Below are 24086 nucleotides of genomic sequence, written 5' to 3' on the forward strand. Positions count from 1 at the left end.
GTGGGTGGGTCAGCTTTTGTGGCCTGCATCTTGCAGGAGGTCAGACTAGATGATCATAATGGTCCCTTCTGATCTTAAGTTCTATGATTCTATGATTCTATGATTGTCCCCACAACAGAACTAAGCACTTAGACCTGATTGTCAGTGATTTCGGCTGCAGTGGTCACTTAACAGACTATCTATGGAGCCTAATCAGCTCTGTCTTTAAACAGTGGAGAGGGACAGGTCTCCACCCTCTCTCTTGGTGCCTTCAAATCATCACAGGCTAAGTACAGTTCTATTGCCCTTTACTCATACAATAAGAACAACATTTCATCCCCCCTTACCCCCACATTCAAGTGGTTTGTAACCCAACCCCAGCCAAAAATCTATCACTTGGACAACACAGCTCTGTTTGCTGGATACCTAGGTAGATTAGGTGTGAATGTAAATATGATCTGGCCCTGAAGCCTTAGCCCCCAGCTCATCACTAGCTGTCAGGGAGAACTCATTTAGACTTTGCTTACAAATCATCATTTGAAATTATTAGGTTGGCCAACATCACCGAAATGAATGCACTGACATTGTCATAAAAAACAGCTGTATAAGGAAACAAGGAAGCTAGTCTATGTTCATACTTTTCAAATCTATTATACTTTTTCAGATACACATATTTTATCATACACTGTATAAGGTTTTAAAGTGTGTATTAATGTTTCAGTTTAAATTCAGATTTCCAAACGGGTATGTAACTAGCTCACAAAACTGGGGGGGGGGGTGTTGAGAAAATTCAGGTGGGGTGTACACCTGGGGGGCGGGGTGTAGGGAAATCACTGGCTCTGAGTCTCCCCAGGGTGGTGCGGCGTTTCCCTGCCTGAGTGGGCTGTGCAGGGTGCCACCGGGCTGGGCAGGGGGCACAGATCCCGGCTCGCACGCTGACAGGGCGAGTGGCTGGGCAGATCGAGCTGCCAGGGAGCTGCCCCCTCCTGTCCCCGGACCCAGCCCGCTGCACACCTCCCCCACCTCAGCCCCATGCTACCTGCCCTGGGTGGGGAGAGGCAGAGCCCGGCTCCGAGTGGGGCAGTGGATACTGCCCCTGTGCCCCACCAGGAGACCCACACGACTCGGGCACCTGGGGGGGGGGGGGCTCAGTGTCTGTCCTCTCAGCTCTGCCTGCACCGGGATGGGGAAGCAGCTGTCAGCGCCTACCCCTCTGAGCCCTTGCACCGCCCCCAGCCTGCTCGCAGCCCCTCCACTTGTACCTCCCCCCATCGCTCCTTCGCTGCACCCCTTCCCCTTGTACTCTCCCTTCACCCGCATCTCTCCCCTTGTACCCTCCCGCACCTCCCCCTGCAGCCCTCCTGATACCCCCGCTCCTCCTATACCCTCCTCCACGAGTACATCACACCCCGCTTCTCTGCCAGTGTAGAGCCCCCACGACAATGGGCCTGGCCGGGTACCAGGGGGCAGGGCCAGGTGTCCATAGGCCGGGCCTGACCGAACGCGGGGGGCTGCCCCGTTCACACGGCCGAGGAGCGGGTTCAGCGCTCGGCAGCCTCCGGCCAGCAGGCGGCGCAGTGTCTGCCGCCGGGGAGAGCGTCGGGACGGGACGCGAGACCGGCAGCGCACGGTGCCGCCATGTCAGTACCGGGGCCCTGCGAGGGGTGGAACGGCGGGGAAACGGGGCCCTGCCCCATAGCGCCCCGCTCGGGTTGTGACCCGGCGGCGGGGGGCGGGGAGCCCCGCTCGGGCTGTGACCCGGCCTGGCGGCGGGGGACGGGGAGCCCCGCTCGGGCTGTGACCCGGCCTGGGGGCGGGGGACTAAACCCACAGGGTGATCGGGGAGGTTCTGTCTCCCTGCGCCGTCTAGACGCTGGGTCTGGTGACACATTGGCTCTCAGACAGCAGCAGCCCTGTCTGCACTGGGGAGGGAAACTCCACATTTGCCCACAGCTCTCGCTAGTGCTTTGCCAAGAGCACCAGTGGGTAGGGCCCGGCCCTGCATCCGAGCCGTCCCTGGTGGTAAAAGCAGGAAGCTTGGCCAGCCCATGTCTGTGGGAGCCACAACAGGGACACGGTGGTGGGAGCACCCGAAGGGTGTGGTGCTCTGGGGCCTGGTTCTCCGTTACGCCCCGGGTGGTTATTTATGCCAGCGCACAGAGGATGCTGAGTGCCACTCAGTCATCATGAGGGAGTTTCACCCACACTTTGTCCTGGCTTAAATGGCTCCACAGGGCATGGGGAATCAGGTGCCCTTTGTGCCAGCGAGGCTAATGCCAAGGGGCTGTGCCAGGCAGGTGTCAGCCCCTGGGGAATAGCTCTGGCCTTTACACCATCTCTGCAGCAGCTCTGGGCACGGGGCCAACCTGGGGCGAAGGGCCAGAGAAAGGGAGCAGATGGGGATGGGAGGAGGTGGGGCTGGATCTGCACCCCTGCGATTCTGCACCCCTGCAAACCCCATAGGGCTCATTGAGGTAGAGGCACAATGTTGGGCTGCTCTGGGGTCCCCCTACTTCCCTCTTACCCTGAGTAGGGGAGGCTGCCGCCTCTTGGGCCAGGTGCAGGGAGGGATCTGATCCCAAGAGGGAGAATTAGGACAAACCTCCACTGCAGGGGAGCTGAATGGCAGGTACAATGCCCTGGAAGTGGAGCTGTACTTGCTGTGGAGGGGTCTCCCCACCCCTAGGGGAGCAAGGAGGAGCCCTGGTGGCTGACCCACTCCCCCCACCCCCTAGTCCGCCTCTAATTTCTGTTTCAGTGCCAGGGAATGTTTGCAGGGGGCAGTTGGGCCCCCTTCTCAACAGGGACCATGCAGGGGTTTGTCCGTGTGCCCAGGCGTGTGTCCACACTTCCCCAGGCTGCACAGACATAGCCCACCTCTGTGCTCTGAGCCATGTAAGCACACCCCCTGTGGGTGCCCACTGGGACCCTGGCACGGTGAGCTTCCCCCGGCTGTGCCCTGTGGGTGCTAGGTGGAACCCTGGCAGGGTGACCGTCCCCCTGGCTGTGCCCTGTGGGTGCCTGCTAGGACCCCGGCCAGGTAGGTTCACTAGACAGGCAGGCCTATCTAGAGATTGGTCCTCCTTCCTCCCCACTCTGCTGCCCTGAAGCTTGGTCCCCCAGGGGCTTGTGTTATCGGCATAGCAGTTATGGGAGTGCTCCAGGTACCATAGTGAATACTCCCTGTTTTAACCCTTTGTATGCCCCGGGCCTTTGTGCTGGGGTCTTGTTTTTATTTGAAGGTTGAAGGTGCCAGGCTGAAGCCCCAGAGACCAGGTCTAGCTCAGCCAGCGCCAGGGCAAGCTCTCTTCTCACTGTGCCCCCTGGATGTGCCCCTCACTGACAGCTGCGAAGGGAACTCTGTCTCTACCGCCACCCCCCTTCTTGGCCTTTGTGCTGAGCCTGCCTGTAAGGGGCTGGTTTGTGCCCACACGATGGCTCCATGGGGAGATCAGGCTGAGAACCCACCAACTCGGCCACCTTTGAACTGAAATCCTGCTGTGCCCTACCTGGTTTTTAGGAGCCCCCAGCGAGCAGAGCTTTTCAGGGCCGTGTGCCAGCGCTGGGGAGGGGCTGCCCCACACCAATTTCCATTCCAGGTCTGTGGGCCAAGGGCTCGTCCTGTATTTAAACAGACACGTCATTCATGGCTGGGAAGCAGAACTGGGTGTCAGTGTCTGTGGTTGGCTGGGGAACGTGCAGCTTCCTGTGAGGTGCTTGTGAAAGAGGCTGGACAGTGTCTCTGGGGCCTCAGTCAGAGCAGAGTCTCTGAGTCGATCCCCAGGCAGGGAGGAGACGCAGAGCACAGGAGCTCGACGGGCATTGATGCTGGGCAGGGTGAGTGGACACCCAGCAGAAACATGCTCCCCGGCTAACAGAACTGACTTGGTCTCCATAGTGCTTGGGAGCCAGGAATTCCTGGAATCTCTTCTCAACCCCACTATTGGCTCTGGACATGCCTCATGCCTCAGTTTCCCCAGTGGGGGTGATGACACCTAGCCTGCAGAGGGGATTGGGAGGCTGGCTTTGCTCCTGGCAGGTCTGAGAGGGGGCCTGGCATAAAGGGGGATGCCATTGCCTTTAAGGCCATTCCCCAGTGCCTGAATGGGTATTTTGATTCTCACTATGAGGTTGAAATGGAGCAATGGCAAAGGCAGGCTGGAGAATGGGGCTCATCTGCAGAGATGGACGAGGCTGTGATAGCTCCTCCCCAGAACAGGGCGCCCCCTCATTTGGACCTTTTAATACAAGGCTGGATGAAGCCCTGGAGATAAGGCTGTGGCTCAGGGTGAGGGGATCTGAGCTGGGATTGGCCGCACCAGGGTGGGTTGTGCAGTTACTATGGGATACAGGACAGTCAGATCTGGCCTCTCCCAGGTCAGGAGACGTTAGCCTGTCTCAGGATTGAGCTGCAGCGGGGCTGGGAGCCTGTCCGCCTGCCGAGGCCAGGCCCTTCTTTGTCTCCAAACGCTGGCAGGGAAGCACGGTTGTTGCTATCAGACTGTATTGAGAAAACTGCTTAGCTGGTGGTTCCTCTTGCAAACTGCCTGTGGCTTCCCAGAGCCCGCCGGCTCCTAGCAAGGGGAACTAGCCTGGGGGAAAGGCGCCTGCCAGTGCCAGGAAATTCAAGCGTCTCCAGAGTGGTGCCAGGGGTGGGCTGGTCCCTGTAAGCCCTGGATAGAGGACGGCAAGTGTTTGCTCTGTCTCCTCTCAGGGTTTTTTTAAGTGACTTTAGTGCTGATGAAAGGTGCTGGTCTGATGAGTTTGCAGACCGGTGCTCTGATAATGGGAGAGGCTGGGCTGGAGCAGCTGGGATCCCCCCATATCAGCCAGCACCCCCTGCCCTGCTCCCCAAAGCGCCCCCTGCTGGGAGAGGCTGGGGCTGGAGTAGCTAGGACCCCCCCCCTTCACCAGCCAGCGCCCCCTACCCCACTCCCTGAAGCGCCCCTTGCTGGGAGAGGCTAGGGCTGGAGTAGCTGGGCGATCCCCACAGCCAGCGTTCTTGCCCCATCCCTACAGCGCCCCCTGCTGGGAGAGGCTGGGGTCTTTTCAAGATGCCTCTAAATCCAGCGAGTGGATGGCTCAGAGGAAGTCGTGGTGGTGACTGTGCATGTTGCAGTTTCACAAGGTTGTGACCCAGCCAGAGCGGAAGTCGGGTGGGGGGGAGTGCGTGGGGTGAGGATTTCACTGCATCCACAGGCCTATCTGCTGGGCTGTGACCTGCTGGCTCAGTGCCGGGGCGGGGGGCAGGGGGTGTGACTCTGGGAGGCAGGGACACTCTAGCTAAACTGTCCACTGGTGAGGTGCAGCCTTTACTGTGCTCTGTCTCCCCTAGCTTGGGTGCACAGGTGGTTTGTGGGGCCTGACAGCAGCCTCTGAGATGAGCTGGCACACAGGAGAGGTACCCTGTATGCCATGGCTTGCTGCCATCTCCTGGGGGACACAGGCAGCCTCCATTAAAGTAGGCACCAAGCCTCAGTGTGGGTGGGGTCCGTGCATGCGTCTCCTGGGTTTAAAGCTCGGCACAAGCCAAAGCTGAGATGGGGCAGGGACCTCCTCGGCCTGGAACAGACGGGGCCCATCTGGAACGGACTGTGCTTGTGGCATGGCCCCTTCCCACTTCGCCCAGCCCAGCCTGACACAGCCCTCTCCCTCTTTGTCCTGATGGTCAGGCCAAGTTCCTCTCTCAAGTGGGCAGCAAGGGCATGCATGCAATGAGTTGGTGGTTCTCAGCCTTGTGTCCCAATCACAGACCCTGGCATCGCAGTTGGCACTGATCAACCTCATTGGTCTCAGCAGCGAGGACTTGACCAGCCCCAGAGTCCGATCTCCTGTGCAGACTGCGGAGTCCCCACTCTTTGTCTATGCAGGAGCAGGGCACCTGGCCTGAGATGGCTTTAGGCCACCTTTGCCCTCCATGTACGCTTGGACCAGCTGTCACCCACCCCTGGATGTAAGCTAGAGCATCCTTGGGGCTGCTTGGATTTACACTCTGTGTCCCTGGCCCCTAGGGGGCCATCTGCCAGCTGTGACCAGCTGGAGCCCAGCACTCTTTGGCCCATACCCCTTTGCTGGGACAGGAAAGGGGACCTGCGCAGCTCGGCTGTGGCAGCTCTGTGACCCAGCCGGTATTTCTCCAGCACCTTCCCGCACCATTTATTATCCATTCCTCCAACAGATGTGGTATTTATAGGGCTAGTTTTGTGGGTGGATTTTCAAATGCTCATCCAGAAATGGAAAAAATTAAAAGGAATAAACTCTCCAGGTGCCAGATGGAGCGAGATGGTGACAGCTCTGCCCATTGCTTTGTTTCTATCAGCTCTTGGCGCAAGACGACCCATAGCACTTACTGAACCCTTGCAAGACTGGGTGTGCGCCTGGTTGGATTTGCCTGGGGGAGTTTCTCTCTTCCCCCCCCGGGGGGGCCTGATGTCTCCCTGTCTCCCCACAATCTGCCCAAGGCCGGTGGGAATGGCCCGTTGCCGTGATCGTTGGAATTCCAGCAGCAAGGTTGCATCTGGCTGTGTGCACCCGCCCAGGTGTCTCGTGGCTTTGGGGAGCGGTGCTAGCTCTCTCTGACTTGCAAAGCTTTGCCCACTTGGTCTTCCGTGGTGGGAAGAATGGGCTCAGTTTCGGAGCTGTTCACGGCAGTTCCCCTTCACCAGAGGCCGGATCTGGTGGAGGTCTGTGCCGAGCTCATCAACGAAGAGTGGAAGAAAAGCAAGACCTCTCGCATGTACTCACTCCAGAAGTCCACAGACAACTTCCCCATGTGTCTGGTGCTGATTAAAACCCAAAGGGCCACAGAGGCTGCTGAGGAAGGGAAGATGGCAAAGACCCAGCTCCTTGGGCACGCCAGGTTGTCCCGCGTAGTCAGCCACCCCGAGAGCTTGTTTGTGGAAACGGTAGTGGTTTCCAGGGCGCTGCGGGGCCAGGGGTATGGCCGGAAGCTGATGGAAGCCACCGAGCGCTACGCCAAGTCCCGTGGCTTCAGGCACCTGCATCTCACCACACATGACAAGCAGCACTTCTATGCCCACCTGGGCTACACCACATCTGAGCCGGTGCAGAGCATGGGGTTCATGAGCTCCCTGGTCCCCATGGAGTTCCTGCAGATGTTCTCCAGCCCCCCTCCTCATGCTAGAGCACCTGCTTGGGGACTGGGAAAGCCCAGCCCCACCACCTCCCATCTTAGCAGAACTTCAGGAGCCAACCTGCCTCCACTACCGTCCTCCACACCCCCTGCCCAGTGCACCACCATTGTGTGCCCACCACCACCTCCGCCACCATTGCCACCGTCTCTGTCTCCACCGACCTGCTCTTTAAACTTCTCACAATCTGCCATTCCTCCTCCACTCCCCTTGCCACCTTCACCTCACCATGCTTCCCCTTTCCATTCCAAGACTGCTGCTGCTGGGCTCCCTCCCCCACCCCCTTTACCTGCACCAGCTGCCCATGTAAGCTCTGCACACTTTCCGCCCCCTCCCCCTGGTCCTCCACCACGCCTCCTCCCTCTGCCAGGCCAACCAGGTTCTCCTGGCCCCATCGCCTCCAGTCCAGCAGGGAAGGAGCCCTATGATCACAGCCTCCTGAAGACACCGTACCGCGACCTCAGAGGGCTCCCCATCTTCTGGATGAAGAAGGACATTTGACTCCTGCACGGTGTGCCAATGAGCTGCTGATTAAAAGTTGGGGGTGGGGAGAACTCTCCCCCCCCCACTTTACCCACTGCTTGGTTGTTTTAGTTTTGACTCCAGTGGGGTGGGGTGGGAGTCCAAATCCCAGTCATTCCCTTTTGGGCCATCTGCCATGTTCACCTGGGTAAATCAGGGAGCCTGTATCTCTTCTGGTCCAGCCAGAAGGGGATTTCTACAGAGAGACCCTGCAAATCTATAATGTAGAGATACTCACACGAGCTGCCTCCTTGGATCATTGGGGAAGCAGCTGGAGAAATCTCTAGCAGCAGCAGGGCTGGCCTTATGATGGGGCCCCCCCAAGCTGCCGGGGTAGGGAAATCAGCAAGTGGCCTTCTACTCTATTCCCATTGCCAGAGAGGCCCAGATATGGGACATGGGGCTTGGAGCTGAAAGTATGGTTGCAAAGGGACCCCCCAGGTCTGCTCCTTGTGTGTCGAAGGCCCATCAGCTAAGAGCCCCACTAACAAATCTGCGTGGGGCTGGTCCTTGTGCATTGGTGATGAAGCTCTGGTGGGTTACACCTGTGCCAAGCCTGACTGGTCACGTGCCCAGTTCTAGCTGGCAGGGGAGGGATAGCTCAGTGGTTTGAGTATTGGCCTGCTAAACCCAGGGTTGTGAGTTCAATCTTTGAGGGGGCAGTTTAGGGATCTGGGGCAAAAATCTGGGGATTGGTCCTGTTTTGAGCAGGGGGTTGGACTAGATGACCTCCTGAGGTCCCTTCTAACCCTGAGATTCTATGATTCAGCAAGGGCAGGAGAGTGCCATGGCTGGCTAAGCAGGATGGCGCTGATCTCAGAGCCTGTGAGGCCTGTGGATCGCTCTTTGGGGCGTAGGTGCCAAGATGCGTGACCTGGGGCTGCAGTATGCATGCTCAGAGGCAGAAACAGAAGTGCCCAGGAAACTTTTACCCTGAAAGTTTAAGGTGTCAAACAAGTTTGGGCACCTACCAAGATTGGGGGTGGGGGCAGTGGTTTTGTGAATCCCTGATTCAGGTGTCTAAAGTGGCAGTTGTGTCTAAAGTCCTATTGTGAATCTAGCCCATAGGGCTTTACAGAGGAAGTCAGGATCATTAACCCCCTTTCACAGATGGGGAAACTGAGGTACAGAGCGGTCAGTGACTTGCCCGAGGTCACCCAGCCAGCCAAGCTAGGAATAGAGCCCAGGCCTTCTAAGTCCCACTCCAGTGCTCAACCCACTAGGCTACACTGCAGGAGTTTATGGCCAACACAGAGGGGAAGGTGCCTCTCTCTCAGGGGCCCCCCACAACCTACTTCCTGGGCTGGGATCTGCCATCACCCTGAGCTACTGCAGCTAATAACAGGCACATTCCAGCTGAGACACAGGGAGGGCCTGGGACACTGCCAGGCCATCCGTCTTACAGCCAGACCCCCAGGGCGACAATCATGTGCAGGTGCCCATACAGGGCAGACAAGAATATCTTGTGTGAGGTACACGGGGAGAAGACAGCGGTGGCCACTGTCTTGCTGTAAATAGATCCTTTGGGAGGCATTTATAACTAGGCACCAGACGGACTGGAAGAAGTTCTTGGGGTGCTCTATGTAGAGGGATGGTGGGTGGGTGTCAGAAGGGCATCCCAGCTGGCATCAAGAAGGTGCCACCCTTCTTGTTCAAGAGAGGACAGGCTGGCTGGAGGGGACGTTCTCCGACCCATCGCCCTTCTGTCACTTCTTCCCTCGTCTCTTTGGTTGCCAGCTTCTAGTCTGACTCTCTCTCTTTGGAGGGGAAATCCAAATTGGAGAATGGGTCATTTTAAAATAAGCCCCTCCCAGGGGCCAGGTTAATTGAATTAGGGGTGGAGTTAAAGTCCTATATATACAGGTGGGAGAGCAGTATGGGTTAGTTCCAGACCCATTTGCCAACAACCCCCCTATGTCACTCAAACTGTGTGATGTGACTCATGGATTTCAAGGCCAGGGTGGTCCCTTGTGATCATCTGCTGACTTCCTGCATGATACGGGCCAGAGAACTGCCCCATGATAATTCCTAGAGCCAATCTGGATTTAAGAATTGTTTGTGATGGAGAAGGTCCAGGACCCTGGGTCAGTTGTTCTAGGGGTTAATTGCAAACGATCCTGTACTGGGCGTGTGCTAGATGGCACAATGGGACAATTGACTCATGGCAGGCTCCACTAAGATGAGAATTTCCCCAGGCTAATGGCTGGGAAACCCCATTGCGAAAGCGTATCTTGCAAGGAAGGGAATAAATGCAACTTTCAGCAGACCAGGCGAGTGCCTCACCAAAAGGCCTTTGATCTGACTGTTGGGGCAATCGTGGTGGGTTCTGACCCACAAGGCTGCTTCGTGATATGCTGGGAACCATTTGGCAACTTGTTTCGTAACCAAAGGGAAGTCTTGGTAATGTGAATTACTGCCACAGCTCTGTCTGCTCTTAACTGTGCTGAGAGGTGGGGAGAAGCAGCTGGTTTTGTGTGGGTAGAGGGTTGGGCTTAGCGAGGGATTGCTCTATACCAGGGGTCGGCAACCTGCAGCACGCATGCTAAAGGTGGCCCGCGGGCTGATTTTTAGTGGCATGCTGCTACCAGCCGGGGTCCTGACCGCCAACCCCGTTCAGCCCTCTGTGGGCCTGGATTATGGAACCCCAGACCAGCAGCGGGATGAGCCGCTTAGCCTGCTGCTGGTCTGGGGTCCCAGCCACCGACCCCTTGCCAGCCAGGGTCTCCTGGCCGCCGGGCCCGCTCAGCCCGCTGCCAGCCTGGATGGATGGAACTCGGGCTGGCAGTGGGCTGAGTGGGGCCGGCGGCCGGGATCCTGGCTGTCAGGGGCCAATGGATGGAACCCCAGACCAGCAGCGGGATGAGCCGCTCAGCCCGCTGCCAGTCTGGGGTCCCGGCCGCCAGCCCTTGCCAGCTGGGGTCCCGGCCTGGATGACAGAACCTGGGCCGGCAGCGGGCTGAGCGGGGCCGGCGGCCGGGATCCTGGCTGTCAGGGGCCAATGGATGGAACCCCAGACCAGCAGCGGGATGAGCCGCTCAGCCCGCTGCCAGTCTGGGGTCCCGGCCGCCAGCCCTTGCCAGCTGGGGTCCCGGCCTGGATGACAGAACCTGGGCCGGCAGCGGGCTGAGCGGGGCTGGCGTCTGGGACCCTGGCTGGCAGGGGCCGGCGGATGGAACCCCAGATTGGCAGCGGGCTGAGCAGCTCAGCCCGCTGCCGGTCTGGGGTTCCGTCTGGTGCCCATGCTGCCGGTCTGGCACGCGAAACCTTTTACTGGCATGCAAAACCTTAAATTAATGAAGACTTGGCACATCACTGCCCAAAGGTTGCCGACTCCTGCTCTATACACAGAAAATAATTAGATCTGTTCATGGAGGCAAGGTCCATAAGTGGCTGTTAAATGAGATGGCCAGGGACACAATGTCATTTTCCAGCAGTCTCTAAACCTGCAGATGCTGGGATTGGGCAACAGTGGATGGCTCACTCGTTAATTGCCCTGTTCCCTCTGCAGCACCTGGCATGGACACTGCCAAAGACAGGATACTGGGCTAGATGGACCATTGGTCTGACCCACTATAGCCGTTCTTATGAGTGTAACTGGGTTCTTGTAAGCGGAGATGCGCTGAAAGGATCTGAAAGTAGAATGTGGCTCTAAGTATTCACAAGGGAGATGGGCCTATGCTGGCTGTTATCTGGAGCTTGGTGCTTTGGATAAAATGGAACCAGCATTGGAACCACCCCTATTTTTTTTCCAAGAAAAACCAAACCTGGCCTCCTTGGCCTATGGTTACTATACAGGAGTCACTTCTCCCACTGGTGAAATGCAGCCACTTCTGGGGTGATAACCCCTACCTCTGTTGTGGGCCAACTGGATCCACTCCTGTCCAGTAGACTGGAGTCACCAGGATCAAGGTTCCTTTGTAGGAAGCAGCACTCTCTGCAGAGACCCATGTTCCCATGTGATGAGGAGAACCCCCCAGGAGCCTCCTGCACCCTTGTCCCCTGCACCTGGGAGGGGAGCAGCTCTAGTGGGGAAGCACTGTTGACATGCAAGGTGGCAATGGGGTTTGCCATAACTGTAGCTCTTCTGAACCCCAGTGACAACACCGGGAGAACTGGGGAAGAGAGTGGCTGAGATCAATCTCCTGCATCCCACCCTGTCCCATCATCCACAGCTGCTTCTATGTAGTCATTGTTAGTCACGTGATCATTCACACCTGCCGCCGGGATCTTCATTTGCTGTGGAGCTTGCTGGGAAAGGGCCCTCAGCTGGGGTGGGGGAAATGAGAATGAGTCCAGGTGGGACATCAGCCACCCTGAATGCTGGCCTGTCAATACCCCAGCCCCCTAAGGAACTCCAAGTACCGAACAGCTGTCTGGGCATCCCTGGACCACTGCCCGCTGTGAGCTCCGTGGGGCCGGTTGTACTGACCTAGCAATGTTTCAGCTAGCACAGAATCTCTGCTGAAGCTGTCGGGAACCCATTATATCCCCCCCATCTAAAAATGTTGCTGAGCTCCTTTCTGAAGCTTCCTTAGCAAAAATGCTCCCTCCCCATCACATGCCCATGTGCTCTCTGACTCTAGGGGTATGGCTACACTTACAAATCTGCAGCACTAGTAGTTGCAGCGCTGGTCATCCAGCTGTGCAGGGCCAGCGCTGGTGTGTGGCCACACTCACAGCTACCAGCGCTGGTGTGTGGCCACATTTGCAGTATTTGCAGCGCTGTTGGGAGTGATGCATTATGGGCAGCTATCCCAGCATTCAAGTGGCAGCAACGGTGCTTTTCAAAAGAGGGGGGTGGGGCATAGTGTGACAGGGAGCGGGGGGAGAGAGAGAGAGTGGATTTTTGAAGCCAACACTGTGTGTTAGCTTCCTGACTTGAAAAATCAGAACATGTTCCCGATCCCTTACCCTTAACTCTTAACTGCAAACAGCCTGCAGCCAACACGACTCCCTTTCTCCCCTCTGCCCCCGCTGTTTCTGTCAAGCAAACACTCACTCCCTGCCTGCCTCATTATCTCATTTGATTGTTCACAGATTGATCACAGCAAACAGGAGCTGTGTTTGTAGATAAACAACTCCAGGATCAACGGAGCTACAGAGCTCGGAGTTCACAACAAAACAAAGAGAGGCTGCATAACAAAACAAAGAGAGTAATTTATAAAATCATTCTGGGATACATCCTTATACCCTGGAGGCCAACCACAGCGCTGGTGTGTGGCCATACTTGATGACCAGCGCTGGAATCCTTATTCCCCATGCTGAGTGAGGTGTACGGCCAGCGCTGCAGCCAGGGAGTTGCAGCGCTGGAAGTGCCTTGCAGGTGTGGCCACTCACTAATTGCAGCACTGGTGGAGGCTTTCCAGTGCTGCAACTCGCCAGTGTAGCCATACCCTAGGGCAGGGGTCCCCAACCCCCGGTCCGCGGCCCGGTACCGGTCCGCGGCCTCTTAGAAACCGGGCCGCGAACCGACCCAGTGGAGCTTCCGCAGGCATGCCTGCGGGAGGTCCAGCTGAGCCGCGGGACGAGCGCTCCCTCCGCAGTCGTGCCTGCGGGAGGTCTGCTGCTCCCGGGGCTCAGCTGGAGCTTCCGCGGGGACGCCTGCGGAAGCTCCACTGGAGCCGGTGGACCTCCCGCAGGCGTGCCTGCGGAAGCTCCAGCTGAGCCCCGGGAGCAGCGGACCTCCCGCAGGCACGACTGCGGAGGGACCGCTCGTCCCGCGGCTCAGCTGGACCTCCCGCAGGCACGCCTGCGGAGGGTCCGGCAAACGAAACCGGTCCCTGGACCCAAAAAGGTTGGGGACCCCTGCCCTAGGGGATATTAGAGAGACATTAGAGGCAGGTGAGGTAATATCTTTTATTGGCCCAACTTCTGTTGGTGAAAGAGAGAAACTTTGGAGCTATACAGAGCTCTTCCTCAAAGTGCCACAATTCAATCCCAGATTTGAACAATTGTTTAGCATAAGTAGTTAACACACATTTCACAGAATATCAGGGTTGGAAGGGACCTCAGGAAGTCATCTAGTCCAACCCTCTGCTCAAAGCAGGACCAATTCCCAGACAGATTTTTACCCCAGTTCATTTAATGGCCCCCTCAAGGATTGAGCTCACAACCCTGGGTTTAGCAGGCCAATACTCAAGCCACTGAGCTATCCCTCCCCCCAAAAGGGGCTAGTCAAGTTGCCGTGGCCCATTAACACCCTTGCAGTCAGAGGGGGAAAGCAGCTGAGATGGGTTGTTAGTGGGTTATAGATTGTTGTGATAAGCCATAAATCTATTGTCTGTCTCTGTTCCATCCGGGATTTTCTGTGTCTAGCAAAGTTATGAATTTAAGCTCCCAGGTTCATCACTTGTAAGTGTTGCGCAGGTTTCCTTTGGGGCTGAGGACTGAGTGGTCAAAGAGTGGTCAAAGGACAAAGAGTGATCGCCTTGTGAGAAGTGATAGGGTGCTTTTGTCTTTTATCATTTTCCTGTGCGGGTTCATTCCAGAGCATGGGGATTGCCTAGTTTCACCCACATAGTTGCTATTGGGGCATTTAGTGCACTGGATGGGGTACAGCACATGTTGTGATTGACATGTGTAGGACCCGTGGATCTTGAAAGATGTGCTGGGGTGGGGTGGGGGTGTTGATCATTGTAGCAGTGGAGATAAGGCTGCAGGTTTTGCATCTGTTGTTCTGGCAGGTGTGAGGTGGAGTGTCCTGCTCTGTGGGGAGCTTGCTTCTGATGATGCGCTTTATATCCAGGGACTGGTCATTGCAGAGTTGCTCAAGGGCACATGTAACCCACACTGGGGAGAGTGTGTCTCTGTCTTCCTCTAGTGGCTGGTTCATGTAAGAGGCTAAAAGTCTACTACAGCTGCCTGCTAAGAGGTATTTCTTTAGCTCAAATAGTGCTTGTGCTTCTAGTGCCATCAGTCAAACCCTGCTAAGGGCTCAAGTGGAGCTAGTTACATGCACGCTGGTACTGTAGGGTTGTTGGGAGCATAGGGGCTGCACACATTGGTTTGCTATTGCAGGGTCATTTGTTAGCACTGGAATTCACACACTAGGGTGTTATTACAGAGTTTCTCAAGGGCTGGATGTTGCATGTGGGTTTGTTATTGTAGGGTTGCTTGGAAGTGCTAGACTATACACACACAGGCTTGTTATTGTAGGGTTGCTTGTAAGTGCTGGGCTATACACACATAGGTTTGTTATTGTCGGGTTGCTTGGAAGTGCTGGGCTATACACACATGGATTTGTTATTGTAGGGTTGCCTGCAAGTGCTGGGTGTTGCACTTGGGTTTGTTATTGCAGGGTCTTCTGAGCAGGCTGGGCTGCTGGTGTGAGTCAGTGTATAGATAAGTGTTGGAGCGTTTGTGCTGGGAAAACACAGACCTAGAATAACCGGGGCTGTGAAAATAGACGGGGGAAAAGGTAGGTGACATTCAAGCAACAAGGTCAGTTGTAACTGAGCTCTGAGCAGCAGATTGGGGGGGATTAGAGCCTGTCTCCGGGGTGCCGGGAGGCAGTGCGAGCCCAGGCAGTGCATTCTGGGGGGATTAGAGTGTGGCTCTGGGCTGTCACGCGGCACCCAAGACCGATCTGGTTCCTAATCTTCTCTCTCCGAAGATATCTCTGTCGCAGCTGGGAGTGGCAAGCTGGCATTGGCTGCCCTGGCCGCATGCAGCCAGGCCTGGTCCAATGCCTTGGATCAGGTGGGGAGAGTCAGAACTGTTCTGGACCCCTTCCCCCACCTTGCATTCACCTCGCTAGTCATTGGCATGACCGCAGGGAGGGTGCATCTGAGCTGGCGGGGAGGGGGGCAGTGGCATGGCTTGTGCATGAGTGGGAACGTGATATTTAATGCTCCCCGCTGGTGCTGCGGCTTACAGGCAGCCTGAGCATTATGCGCCCAACTCCCAGTGGTGCCTAACTGCCCCCTGCAAACAGTGGTGCAAGTAGAAATCATTTCTTGCTGGTACTGCACTCATGGGAGGGACACAAGGGGGGGCGGGCACAGACCCTCCATGTGACTCCTCCCTGCCCTGCCCCCAGCCTGGGAACCCCACACTCTCCCTGTCCCCTCTGACATCCCCCTTTGTATATACAAACATCAACATGCTTAACTACTCACTTTCCCCCCACGTATATAGTATTCAGTCTGTTTATATGGAATATGGGAGTTTGGTGAGGAGCCATTTCAGCATAGGTCTGACTTATTAAAAGACAAATTTTAAGTAGAACTGTATCCTAAACTGCTTTATGGTATTGTACCCAAACATTGCATTTCAATGGGGGATTCAACTTCCTTTATAGGAACAAGTTTCAGAGGGGTAGCCATGTTAGTCTGTTCCTATAAAAACAACAAGGAGTCCTTGTGGCACCTTAGAGACTAACACATTTATTTGGGCTTTCGTGGGCTATAACCCACAATAAATTTGTTAGTCTCTAAGGTGCCACAAGGACTCCTCGTTGTTTTTATAGAAACAGACTCCTGAAACTCTTACCAGTCCGCAAAAGTGGTCCATAGTCATGCAAATAGTCCCATTGGGACGGATGAAATGATTAAGAGTTTACAGGATTAGGTTCCAAGTTTGTAAATTGTTCTGGATGAAACTGACAATGCCTGAGCTGTCAGATCAGAAGGAGCTTCATTCAAATAAAGGTGGGCAGATGTGTGGTAAGTTGTAGCTCGTTGCTAAGATGAGGAACATATTTTCAGCAAAGTTCTTGGCAGATTCCTGAGGCAGCTGGTTTATGGCCATCAGTGTCCGGCATTATAATCTTCACTTACAGTTCTCTCACCCACAAAGCTGGAAAATGAGGCATTTGTTTTCCTTGTTTTGCTGCTCCAGTTCCAGTTAACAAAATGCATGTTAGACTAGTTTGGCTGCAAAGAAGAATTCTGTGTACACTGGGGACAACACCTGATTCCCATCAGGCTGCAGAACTGGGCTGACATCACAATCCAAACATCCTCTGGTCAGTGCAAGCAGAGGCATTCCTCTAATGATTTGGACTTGATGTGATGAAGTATGAATGTCATGGATAATTCAGACCAATGGGGAGAAACAGAATAAAAAACATTGTTTAAACACCTTCTGCCCCCGCCCCCAAGGACTCCTGACCAATGTAACAGCACAATATATGTGCTAAAAAAATTAAACAAAGCCTTTGTTTATATTTGTTAGAATATGTATTGTGCTGTTAAAGCCATTTAAAGAATGAATGTTCTCCCTAGCCCCGTTCTGCTCCTTTAAGGAGCAGAGCACAGCCCCACCCCGCCCTCTGGAGTGGGGAGCGAGCCCCAAGTCTTTCTGGTACCCCATACCCGCTAAAAATCTCCTGCTGATACTGTGTACTGGAGGGTACTGCCCTGCTTGCACCCCTGACTGCAAATCTCCCCCGAAGTGGTTCCCTCAGCCTGAGCTTCTTGGTGTCCACTCAGGACCATCTGTATACCCTGGTGTGGAGGGGCACCAGCAGAGAGAACCTAGCATTGCCCTTAGCTACGTGCAATTGGGGCTTGACTGCAGATCAGAGCGATGGCGGGAGACGAGTATGTGGCTGTTTCATTGCAGGAGGTTTTCCAAGATCAGGACCCCATCATCAGTGGGGAAGTGATGAGTTTGCCACTTCCGGGACCGACCCGTCACTTCTGGGACCAGCTGCACTGGCCAATTGTGTCAGCCTGTGGGGCCCTCAAAGCACAGGGTCTGGAGCGGTCACCCCGATTTGCTATACCCTAGGGACGGCTCTGCCCGTCATACATAATAAGAGACATTCCCTGCCCCAAAGAACTTAAGGCCCAGATCCACAAACGTTCCCAGCTTCCGTTGGGAATTAGGAGCCTTAGATCCTCTCCTGCATCCCAGCCTGGGAGCTGCACCCAGACGGGCCAAGCAGGGGCTCCTTTCCTGGGGCACTGATCTGAGAGTGATGCTGCTTGCTGGTGTCAACTGGGAGTTCTGGCTCTTTCCCTGTGGAGAGTGAGTCCCTGGTCCAAGTGTGATCTGGTGGGAAGGCCGGGTCAGAGGTGAGGTCCAGTCCAAGGGGCAAGAAACAGTGGAGACAGCATCATGGGGGTGGACAAAGCCCAGGCTGAAGGCTGGCTGGGATGCACTAATACAATCAGAGAAACACCACCTATAGGTTTCAACACCCATTACACCTGTAATTTGGAAGGGAAAACAAACGACAAGGAGGGACGCAAAGCAAACTAAGCCATGGGGTTTTATGCTTCCCAATCCTGGGGCATAGTTTGCACAGCTGTCCTCTCCAGTAGCCCTTTGGCGCCCCAACGGGCTCAACCACAAGCTGACCGTGGGCAGCCTCAGGATGTAGCAAGAAGAGACCAGTTCTCAGCTGGCATCAGGTCCTCCTTAGCCTGACGTGGGTGACATGGGCTGGGGCCTTTCCCCAGGATTCCAGGGTGACCTGCCACAGTCTGTCCTGGGCACAGGTTGCGTTGGTTGCTCCCATTGTCATGGGTGGAGCTCAAGGGAGAGGATGTGGGGCTGAGAGAGGAAGCCGTGGACAAGCTGTTCCCATTAGTGTTAGACCAGGCGTGGCTCCCTGGTCTCACTCCACCTCTGATTTGTTCTCCCCTTGTAGGGTGTTCATTCAGGAAGGAAGCAGGAGGGGGTCCGGACCGGACGTAGTTGCAGAACGTCCACCATGACTCTGGGCCTAACTGTCTGGCCCTGGGTCCTGTTCTGCCTCGGAGCCATCCTGCCCTTGAGAGGGCGCAGTTGGGAGAGTGCATCCGCCAGCCCCCTTCTCCAGCATGAGCCATTTGTGGTAGTGTGGAACATGCCCACGGCCCGGTGCCACCAGCGCTTTGGGGTTGCCCTGCCTCTTGAGGACTATGCCATCGTGGAGAACCAAGGCAATGCATTCCAGGGCCAGAACATGACCATCTTCTACAAGAACAAGTTTGGACTCTACCCCTACATCTCCCCGGAGGGCGAATACTACAATGCGGGGATCCCCCAGAAAGTCCGCCTCAAGCAGCACCTAGAGAGGGCCACAGCGGAGATCACCCAGCTCCTGCAGCCAGACTTCCACGGGCTGGCCGTGGTTGACTGGGAGGAGTGGAGGCCGCTGTGGAGACGGAACTGGGGCCCTAAAGCAGTGTACAAGGAGGTCTCTGAGCAGTGGGTCTGGGAGAGGTTCCCAGACATGCGTGCCAAGAAGCGAGTCTACTTGGCTGAGGTAGAGTTTGAGGGAGCAGCCCAAGAGCTCATGGAGAGGACGCTGGAGCTGGGGAAAGAGCTGAGGCCCTGGGGTTTGTGGGGCTTCTACAGGTTCCCTGACTGTTTCAACGATAACTGGATGAAGAGGGGGAATTACACGGGGGAGTGCAATGCCATGGAGGTGCTGCGGAACAACCGGCTCATGTGGCTCTGGGAGGCCTCCACTGCCCTCTACCCGAGCATCTACCTCCCACCCAAGCTTCCGCCAGCCAAGCGCCAGAGCTATGTTCACCACCGCCTGCAAGAGGCCTTCCGCGTGGCACGGTTTGGCCTGGAGCAGCCCCTGCCGGTGATAGCATACTCCCGAGTCTCCTATCGGCACTCCGCCAGGTACCTGTCCGAGGTAAGAGCCAGGGATTGGGACACAAAGGAGAGAACCAGAGCTGGAGATCCATGTGCTTGGTATCCTGCTCATTGGTAGACTTCAACCTTCTTGGTGGTTGGGAATAGCCCTGGATCAGCCACTGATGGCTACTAGGTGGTGAAGCTGCACCTCTAGGACAGCCAGGGGCTAGCAAGGGTGGGGGCTGTTGTAATCAGGATATGCCCAGTTGACTCAGGCCTTGTCTACACTACAGTTTTGTCAAAGAAAGTCAGCTTTTGCAGACAAAACAGTGTAGGTGTACGCTCTGAAATACTCCTTCCACTGATGTAACTCCCCTGCTATGCTGACATCATAAAGCCATTTCAATGAGAGGCTTATGTCGGTGTAGTTAGGACAAGGTAGTGTCTGTGTAAACACTGCCTTCCTTATATCTGATTACTCCTGGGGGGATTCTGCGTGACTGTGCTTCCACAGAAAAATCCCCCCTCGCAGAAAATGTCAGGGAAGCAAAGGGAAGCTACACGTTTGGGGGGGAGGGGGTGATCATGGGTATAGTTTTGGGGATATTATTGCCCCCCCCCAAAGAGAGGCGAGGCATGGGGGGTACATGGGGTTACATGCCACGGCCCTCCCTCCCCACCCCATTTCTGCAAGTGCAGAGCTGCCCAGCTGAAGGAGGCTATATCTGGGCTCTGCTGACTGCAGCTGAATGCCACCTCCTGGGTCCTAGTGCCAGTCATGCTCCCCTTCTGTGTGCTGGGAGCCTTCCTGTTTTCTGTGCAACAGTGAGTGCCCGCGGTGGGGCTGGGTAAGGGGGAGTGAGGGAAGTGATGGGGTGGGGGAAAGAGGCAGCGGGGAAGGAAAGGGGGTGTGGAATAGGGCATGGGGAGGGGAATGTGGGTGTGAGGTGACAGGAATAGAGAAGAAAAGGGGATGCAGGAATTGAGGTGGTGGGGGGTGAGTGGGAGCCCGACATGCAGCGTCCTCTTGGCAGCAGCTGGGGCTCCCCTGTTAAGCAGGCCCATTGAACCCTCATCCTGACAAGCCCTGCCCCCCTCCACCTGGACCCCTCTGACAATGCCCCCCACCAGGCTTCCACCCCACTGAGCCCCAACCAGCTGCACCTGGACCCCCACCTCCTCAAGCCCCACTCCCCCAGCACCCAGACCTCCACATTAAGCCATCCACACCCAGACCCCCCCGCTGAGCCACATCTCCCCTCACCCAGACCCCCCACTGAGTCCCAGCCACCTTCATCTGGCTTCTCTGCAGAGTCCCATTGCCCCTGCACCTGGAACCCTCCAGTGAGCCACTGTGCATCCAGATCTCCCACTGAGCCGCCTGCACACAGGTTGCCCCACACAGAACCCTCTCACCCCACACCTGGATCCCCCCCACACTAAGCCCCTCCCCACTTGGATCCTGATGCGCTGAGCCTGCCCATCCACACCTGGTGCACCTGGCGCAGAGGTGCAGGGCCCACAGGGCATTTCTGGGGCAGGCCCAGCCCTTGCACTGTGTCAGGGTCCGGTGCAGCCGAGTCACTGTATTGGGAGAGGTGGGGGCTTCAGGGTGATCTCCCACCTCAGTGCAGCCAGTGGCCTGTGCTCCCCACTCCCATGCTGGAGCCACATTTATTTATTGACAAATAAAATTTGCAAAATTTTAAAATTTTATGTGAATAATTTTTATTTTTTTGGCGCAGAATATCCTGCAGTAACATCTGCTGTTGGCCCTCTTGTCAATTTCAGGGCTCTGCTGGAGCTGTTCAATTGACAAGAAAGTCGGCTCCTGGCTCCTCAGTCACACAGTCTCCACTCCCTGGATCTGTCCCCCACACTGCCCCTCTTACGTCATTGGAAGCGCTGCACCAACAGAAGGAGGGGAGGGTGAACATCAGCCACTGCAGTAAGAGATGTGATGGCTGTAAGTCGATCTTACACAGGTCGATTTATCTTTGTAGTGTAGACACAGCCTCAGTCAGTGCAAACCCCGGCTTGTTTTGATCTCTGCTTAGGGCTCATTGCACATCAGTGACACCGACGGCTGAATGAGGGGCATTGCTCAGTGAAAGGTGGGGCCAGGGGCTCATATGTTGCCCCGAAAGTGCCATGGGGCTGTGCTGTACTGGGGGCACATGCAGTGTCATGGGGGATGCCAATATCACCTGCAGGCCAACATAAACATTATGTTCACGCCTCGTGGGCGCCCTCAGGACCACGCTGCAGCTGTCTGGAACCGGGGGGATACCAATCCCACGGGCACCGCCTCTCACACACACACAGATGATGCGGTGCCAGTGCCATGAGACCAGCAAAGAAAACAGCACTGTACGGTAACGTGCCCCCAGCGACTGGTGCCAGAGTTGGTGCCCAAATTTTACTTGTCTAAATGTCCCTTTCTCATTCCCTTCTTTCCTCGGTCAGGCTGACCTGGTCCATACGATTGGGGAGAGCGCGGCGCTTGGTGCTACCGGCCTGGCACTGTGGGGGGACAACTCCTACTCCCGTTCAGCCGTAAGTACCCCACTTAGCCCCTGTCAGGCCCTCAGCAGAGCCAGGGGGTAATCACCTAGATACTAAGATCTGCAATAGTCTGAACGTTCATTTCTGGTGGCGCTGCCCTTTGTCCATGTGGCATGAACGGTGCCCATCCACGTGGCCCGATGCCTCCATTTACTCACCTATGTGTTAGTCGTAATGCAAGCAGCTGTGCAGGAGGTGTCTGGGAATAGGGACTCACTCTTAGGGGTATGAGATGAGTGTGTGGGTTCTCAGATCCCTTCCCCGGGGGCCCTGCGTGGCTGGCACTGGCTGCTCCTCTTTCTCAGCAGGGAGGCCCATGAGCCAATGGGCCCTGAGACCTAGCTCAATTTGGAAGTGGGGTTCCTCCAGGGCAGGGCTGGGGCGCGTTGGTGGGGCAGACGGGTGGCAGCATTTGCTCCCCGGTCATGCCAGCCTCTGCAGCGGAACTGGGTGTAAATGTGGCTTTCTGCCCCCCAGGAGAGCTGCAGGAGCCTCCGCCGTTACATCACCCACACCTTGGGGCCCTACGTGGTGAATGTGACGTCAGCGGCCCAGCTGTGCAGCCGCCAGCTGTGTCACGGGCATGGACGGTGTGTGAGGCAGCGCCCCGACGAGCTGGGAGCCTTCCTGCACCTCAGCCCGCAGCAGTGGGGAGCGGACTCTGTGCTGACCAACTATGTGGGCATGGACGAGCCGGGCCAGAGGACATGGGGGCAGTTCTGCTGCCGCTGCTACCGCGGGTGGACGGGAGCCAGCTGTGAGAAGCCGGGGTGGACTGAGCCCATCAGGGGCCCGGACTGCATTGCGCGAGCACATGATCCTGACATCTGCATCGCAGTGCAGGACAGAAACACTGCGGGCTCCCAGATCTGCCCTAAGTCTGCCTACGAGGGGAAGACGGAGCTCAGGTGACCGCCTGGATTAGGGAGTGGCTCCTGGGACATCAGCAGGCTCATAGACATAGAACCTGGGGAGAAGGGAGCCTGTGGTGCTGGTGGAAATTCCTGCACTGACACACCCTTTATTCCTGGCTAGAGGGCTGGATGTGCCACAGGATGATCAACTGTTCCAGCCATAAGACTACATCCTTCCCTCCCACAAATAAACAATCAATGAATCCATGCTGGGATAGCCCGTTTAAAGGGGAATCATAGACTATCAGGGTTAGAATGGACTTCAGAAGGTCATCTAGCAACCTCCTGCTCAAAGCAGGACCAATCCCCAACTAAATCATCCCAGCCAGGGCTTTGTCAAACCTGACCATAAAAACCTCTAAGGAAGGAGATTCCACCACCTCCCTAGGTAACCCATTCCAGTGCTTCACCACCCTCAAGTGAAAAAGTTTTTCCTAATATCCAACCTAAACCTCCCCCACTGCAACTTGAGACCATTACTCCTTGTTCTGTCATCTGCTACCACTGAGAAGAGTCTAGATCCATCCTCTTTGGAACCCCGTTTCAGGTAGTTGAAAGCAGCTATCAAATCCCCCCTCACTCTTCTCTTCTGCTGATTAAACAATCCCAGTTCCCTCAGCCTCTCCTCATAAGTCATGTGCTCTGGCCCCCTAATCATTTTTGTTGCCCTCCGCTGGACTCTTTCCAATTTTTCCACATCCTTCTTGTAGTATGAGGCCCAAAACTGGACACAGTACTCCAAATGAGGCCTCACCAATGTCTAATAGAGGGGAATGACCACGTCCCTCGATCTGCTGGCAATGCCCCTACTATACAGCCAAAAATGCCTCTAGCCTTCTTGGTAACAACGGTACACTGTCAACTCATATCCAGCTTTTTGTCCACTGTAACCCCTAGGTCCTTTTCTGCAGAACTGCTGCCCAGCCATTCGGTCCCTAGTCTGTAGCAGTGCATGAGATTCTTCCGTCCTAAGTGCAGGACTCTGCACTTGTCCTTGCTGAACCTCATCAGATTTCTTTTGGCCCAATTCTCTAATTTGTCTAGGTCCCTCTGTATCCTATCCCTACCCTCCAGCATATCTCCCACTCCTCCCAGTTTAGCATCATCTGCAAACTTGCTGAGGGTGCAGTCCACGCCATCTTCCAGATTAATGAAGATATTGAACAAAACCGGTCCCAGGACTGACCCCTGGGGCACTCTGCTTGATACCGGCTGCCAACTAGACATGGAGCCATTGATCACTACCCATTGAGCCCGAGGATCTAGCCAGCTTTTTATCCACCTTATAGTCCATTCATCCAGCCCATATTTCTTTAACTTGCTGGCAAGAATACTGTGGGAGACTGTAACAAAAGCTTTGCTAAAGTCAAGGAATAACACGTCCACTGCTTTCCCCTCATCCACAGACCCAGTTATCTCACCATAGAAGGCA

At 55.8% G+C, this 24086-nt stretch overlaps 2 protein-coding genes across 5 annotated transcripts; both read left to right on the forward strand.

Moving 5' to 3' along the window:
- Window positions 1-1489: 1489 nt before the first annotated feature.
- On the forward strand, window positions 1490-7771 carry NAA80 (N-alpha-acetyltransferase 80, NatH catalytic subunit). 2 transcript variants are annotated; one of them, XM_045024812.1, is made up of 2 exons: window positions 1490-1619; window positions 6299-7771. In XM_045024812.1, the coding sequence occupies exon 2, from the start codon at window positions 6600-6602 to the stop codon at window positions 7629-7631; it is 1032 nt and encodes a 343-aa protein (XP_044880747.1). In that variant the 5' UTR covers window positions 1490-1619; window positions 6299-6599; the 3' UTR covers window positions 7632-7771. The 2 variants fall into 2 exon arrangements, with proteins under 2 accessions (XP_044880747.1, XP_044880746.1); XM_045024811.1 differs by having other exon boundaries at window positions 1554-1619; window positions 6245-7771.
- HYAL3 (hyaluronidase 3) lies at window positions 1760-22995 on the forward strand. 3 transcript variants are annotated; one of them, XM_045024808.1, is made up of 4 exons: window positions 1760-3816; window positions 18250-19233; window positions 21642-21731; window positions 22218-22995. In XM_045024808.1, exons 1-4 carry the CDS (start codon window positions 3805-3807, stop codon window positions 22650-22652), a joined length of 1521 nt encoding a protein of 506 aa, XP_044880743.1. In that variant the 5' UTR covers window positions 1760-3804; the 3' UTR covers window positions 22653-22995. The 3 variants fall into 3 exon arrangements, 2 of the variants coding, with proteins under 2 accessions (XP_044880743.1, XP_044880744.1); XR_006581145.1 differs by having other exon boundaries at window positions 20967-21731; window positions 22218-22276; XM_045024809.1 differs by lacking the exon at window positions 1760-3816 and adding an exon at window positions 14479-14523.
- The last annotated feature ends 1091 nt before the right edge of the window (window positions 22996-24086 follow it).

This window comes from Mauremys mutica, chromosome 7 (assembly GCF_020497125.1).
Source record: "Mauremys mutica isolate MM-2020 ecotype Southern chromosome 7, ASM2049712v1, whole genome shotgun sequence".
Taxonomy (NCBI): Eukaryota; Metazoa; Chordata; order Testudines; family Geoemydidae; genus Mauremys; species Mauremys mutica.

What these genes read in the sequence shown, in the direction of transcription:
- HYAL3 (XM_045024808.1), top strand. An exon ending in CCGCCAGGTACCTGTCCGAG is followed by an intron (nt 19,234 to 21,641) that starts GTAAGAGCCAGG and finishes TTCCTCGGTCAG; the next exon opens with GCTGACCTGGTCCATACGAT. An exon ending in ACTCCTACTCCCGTTCAGCC is followed by an intron (nt 21,732 to 22,217) that starts GTAAGTACCCCA and finishes TCTGCCCCCCAG; the next exon opens with GAGAGCTGCAGGAGCCTCCG.
- NAA80 (XM_045024812.1), top strand. Translation starts at nt 6,600, where the DNA reads ATGGGCTCAGTTTCGGAGCTGTTCACGGCAGTTCCCCTTCACCAGAGG.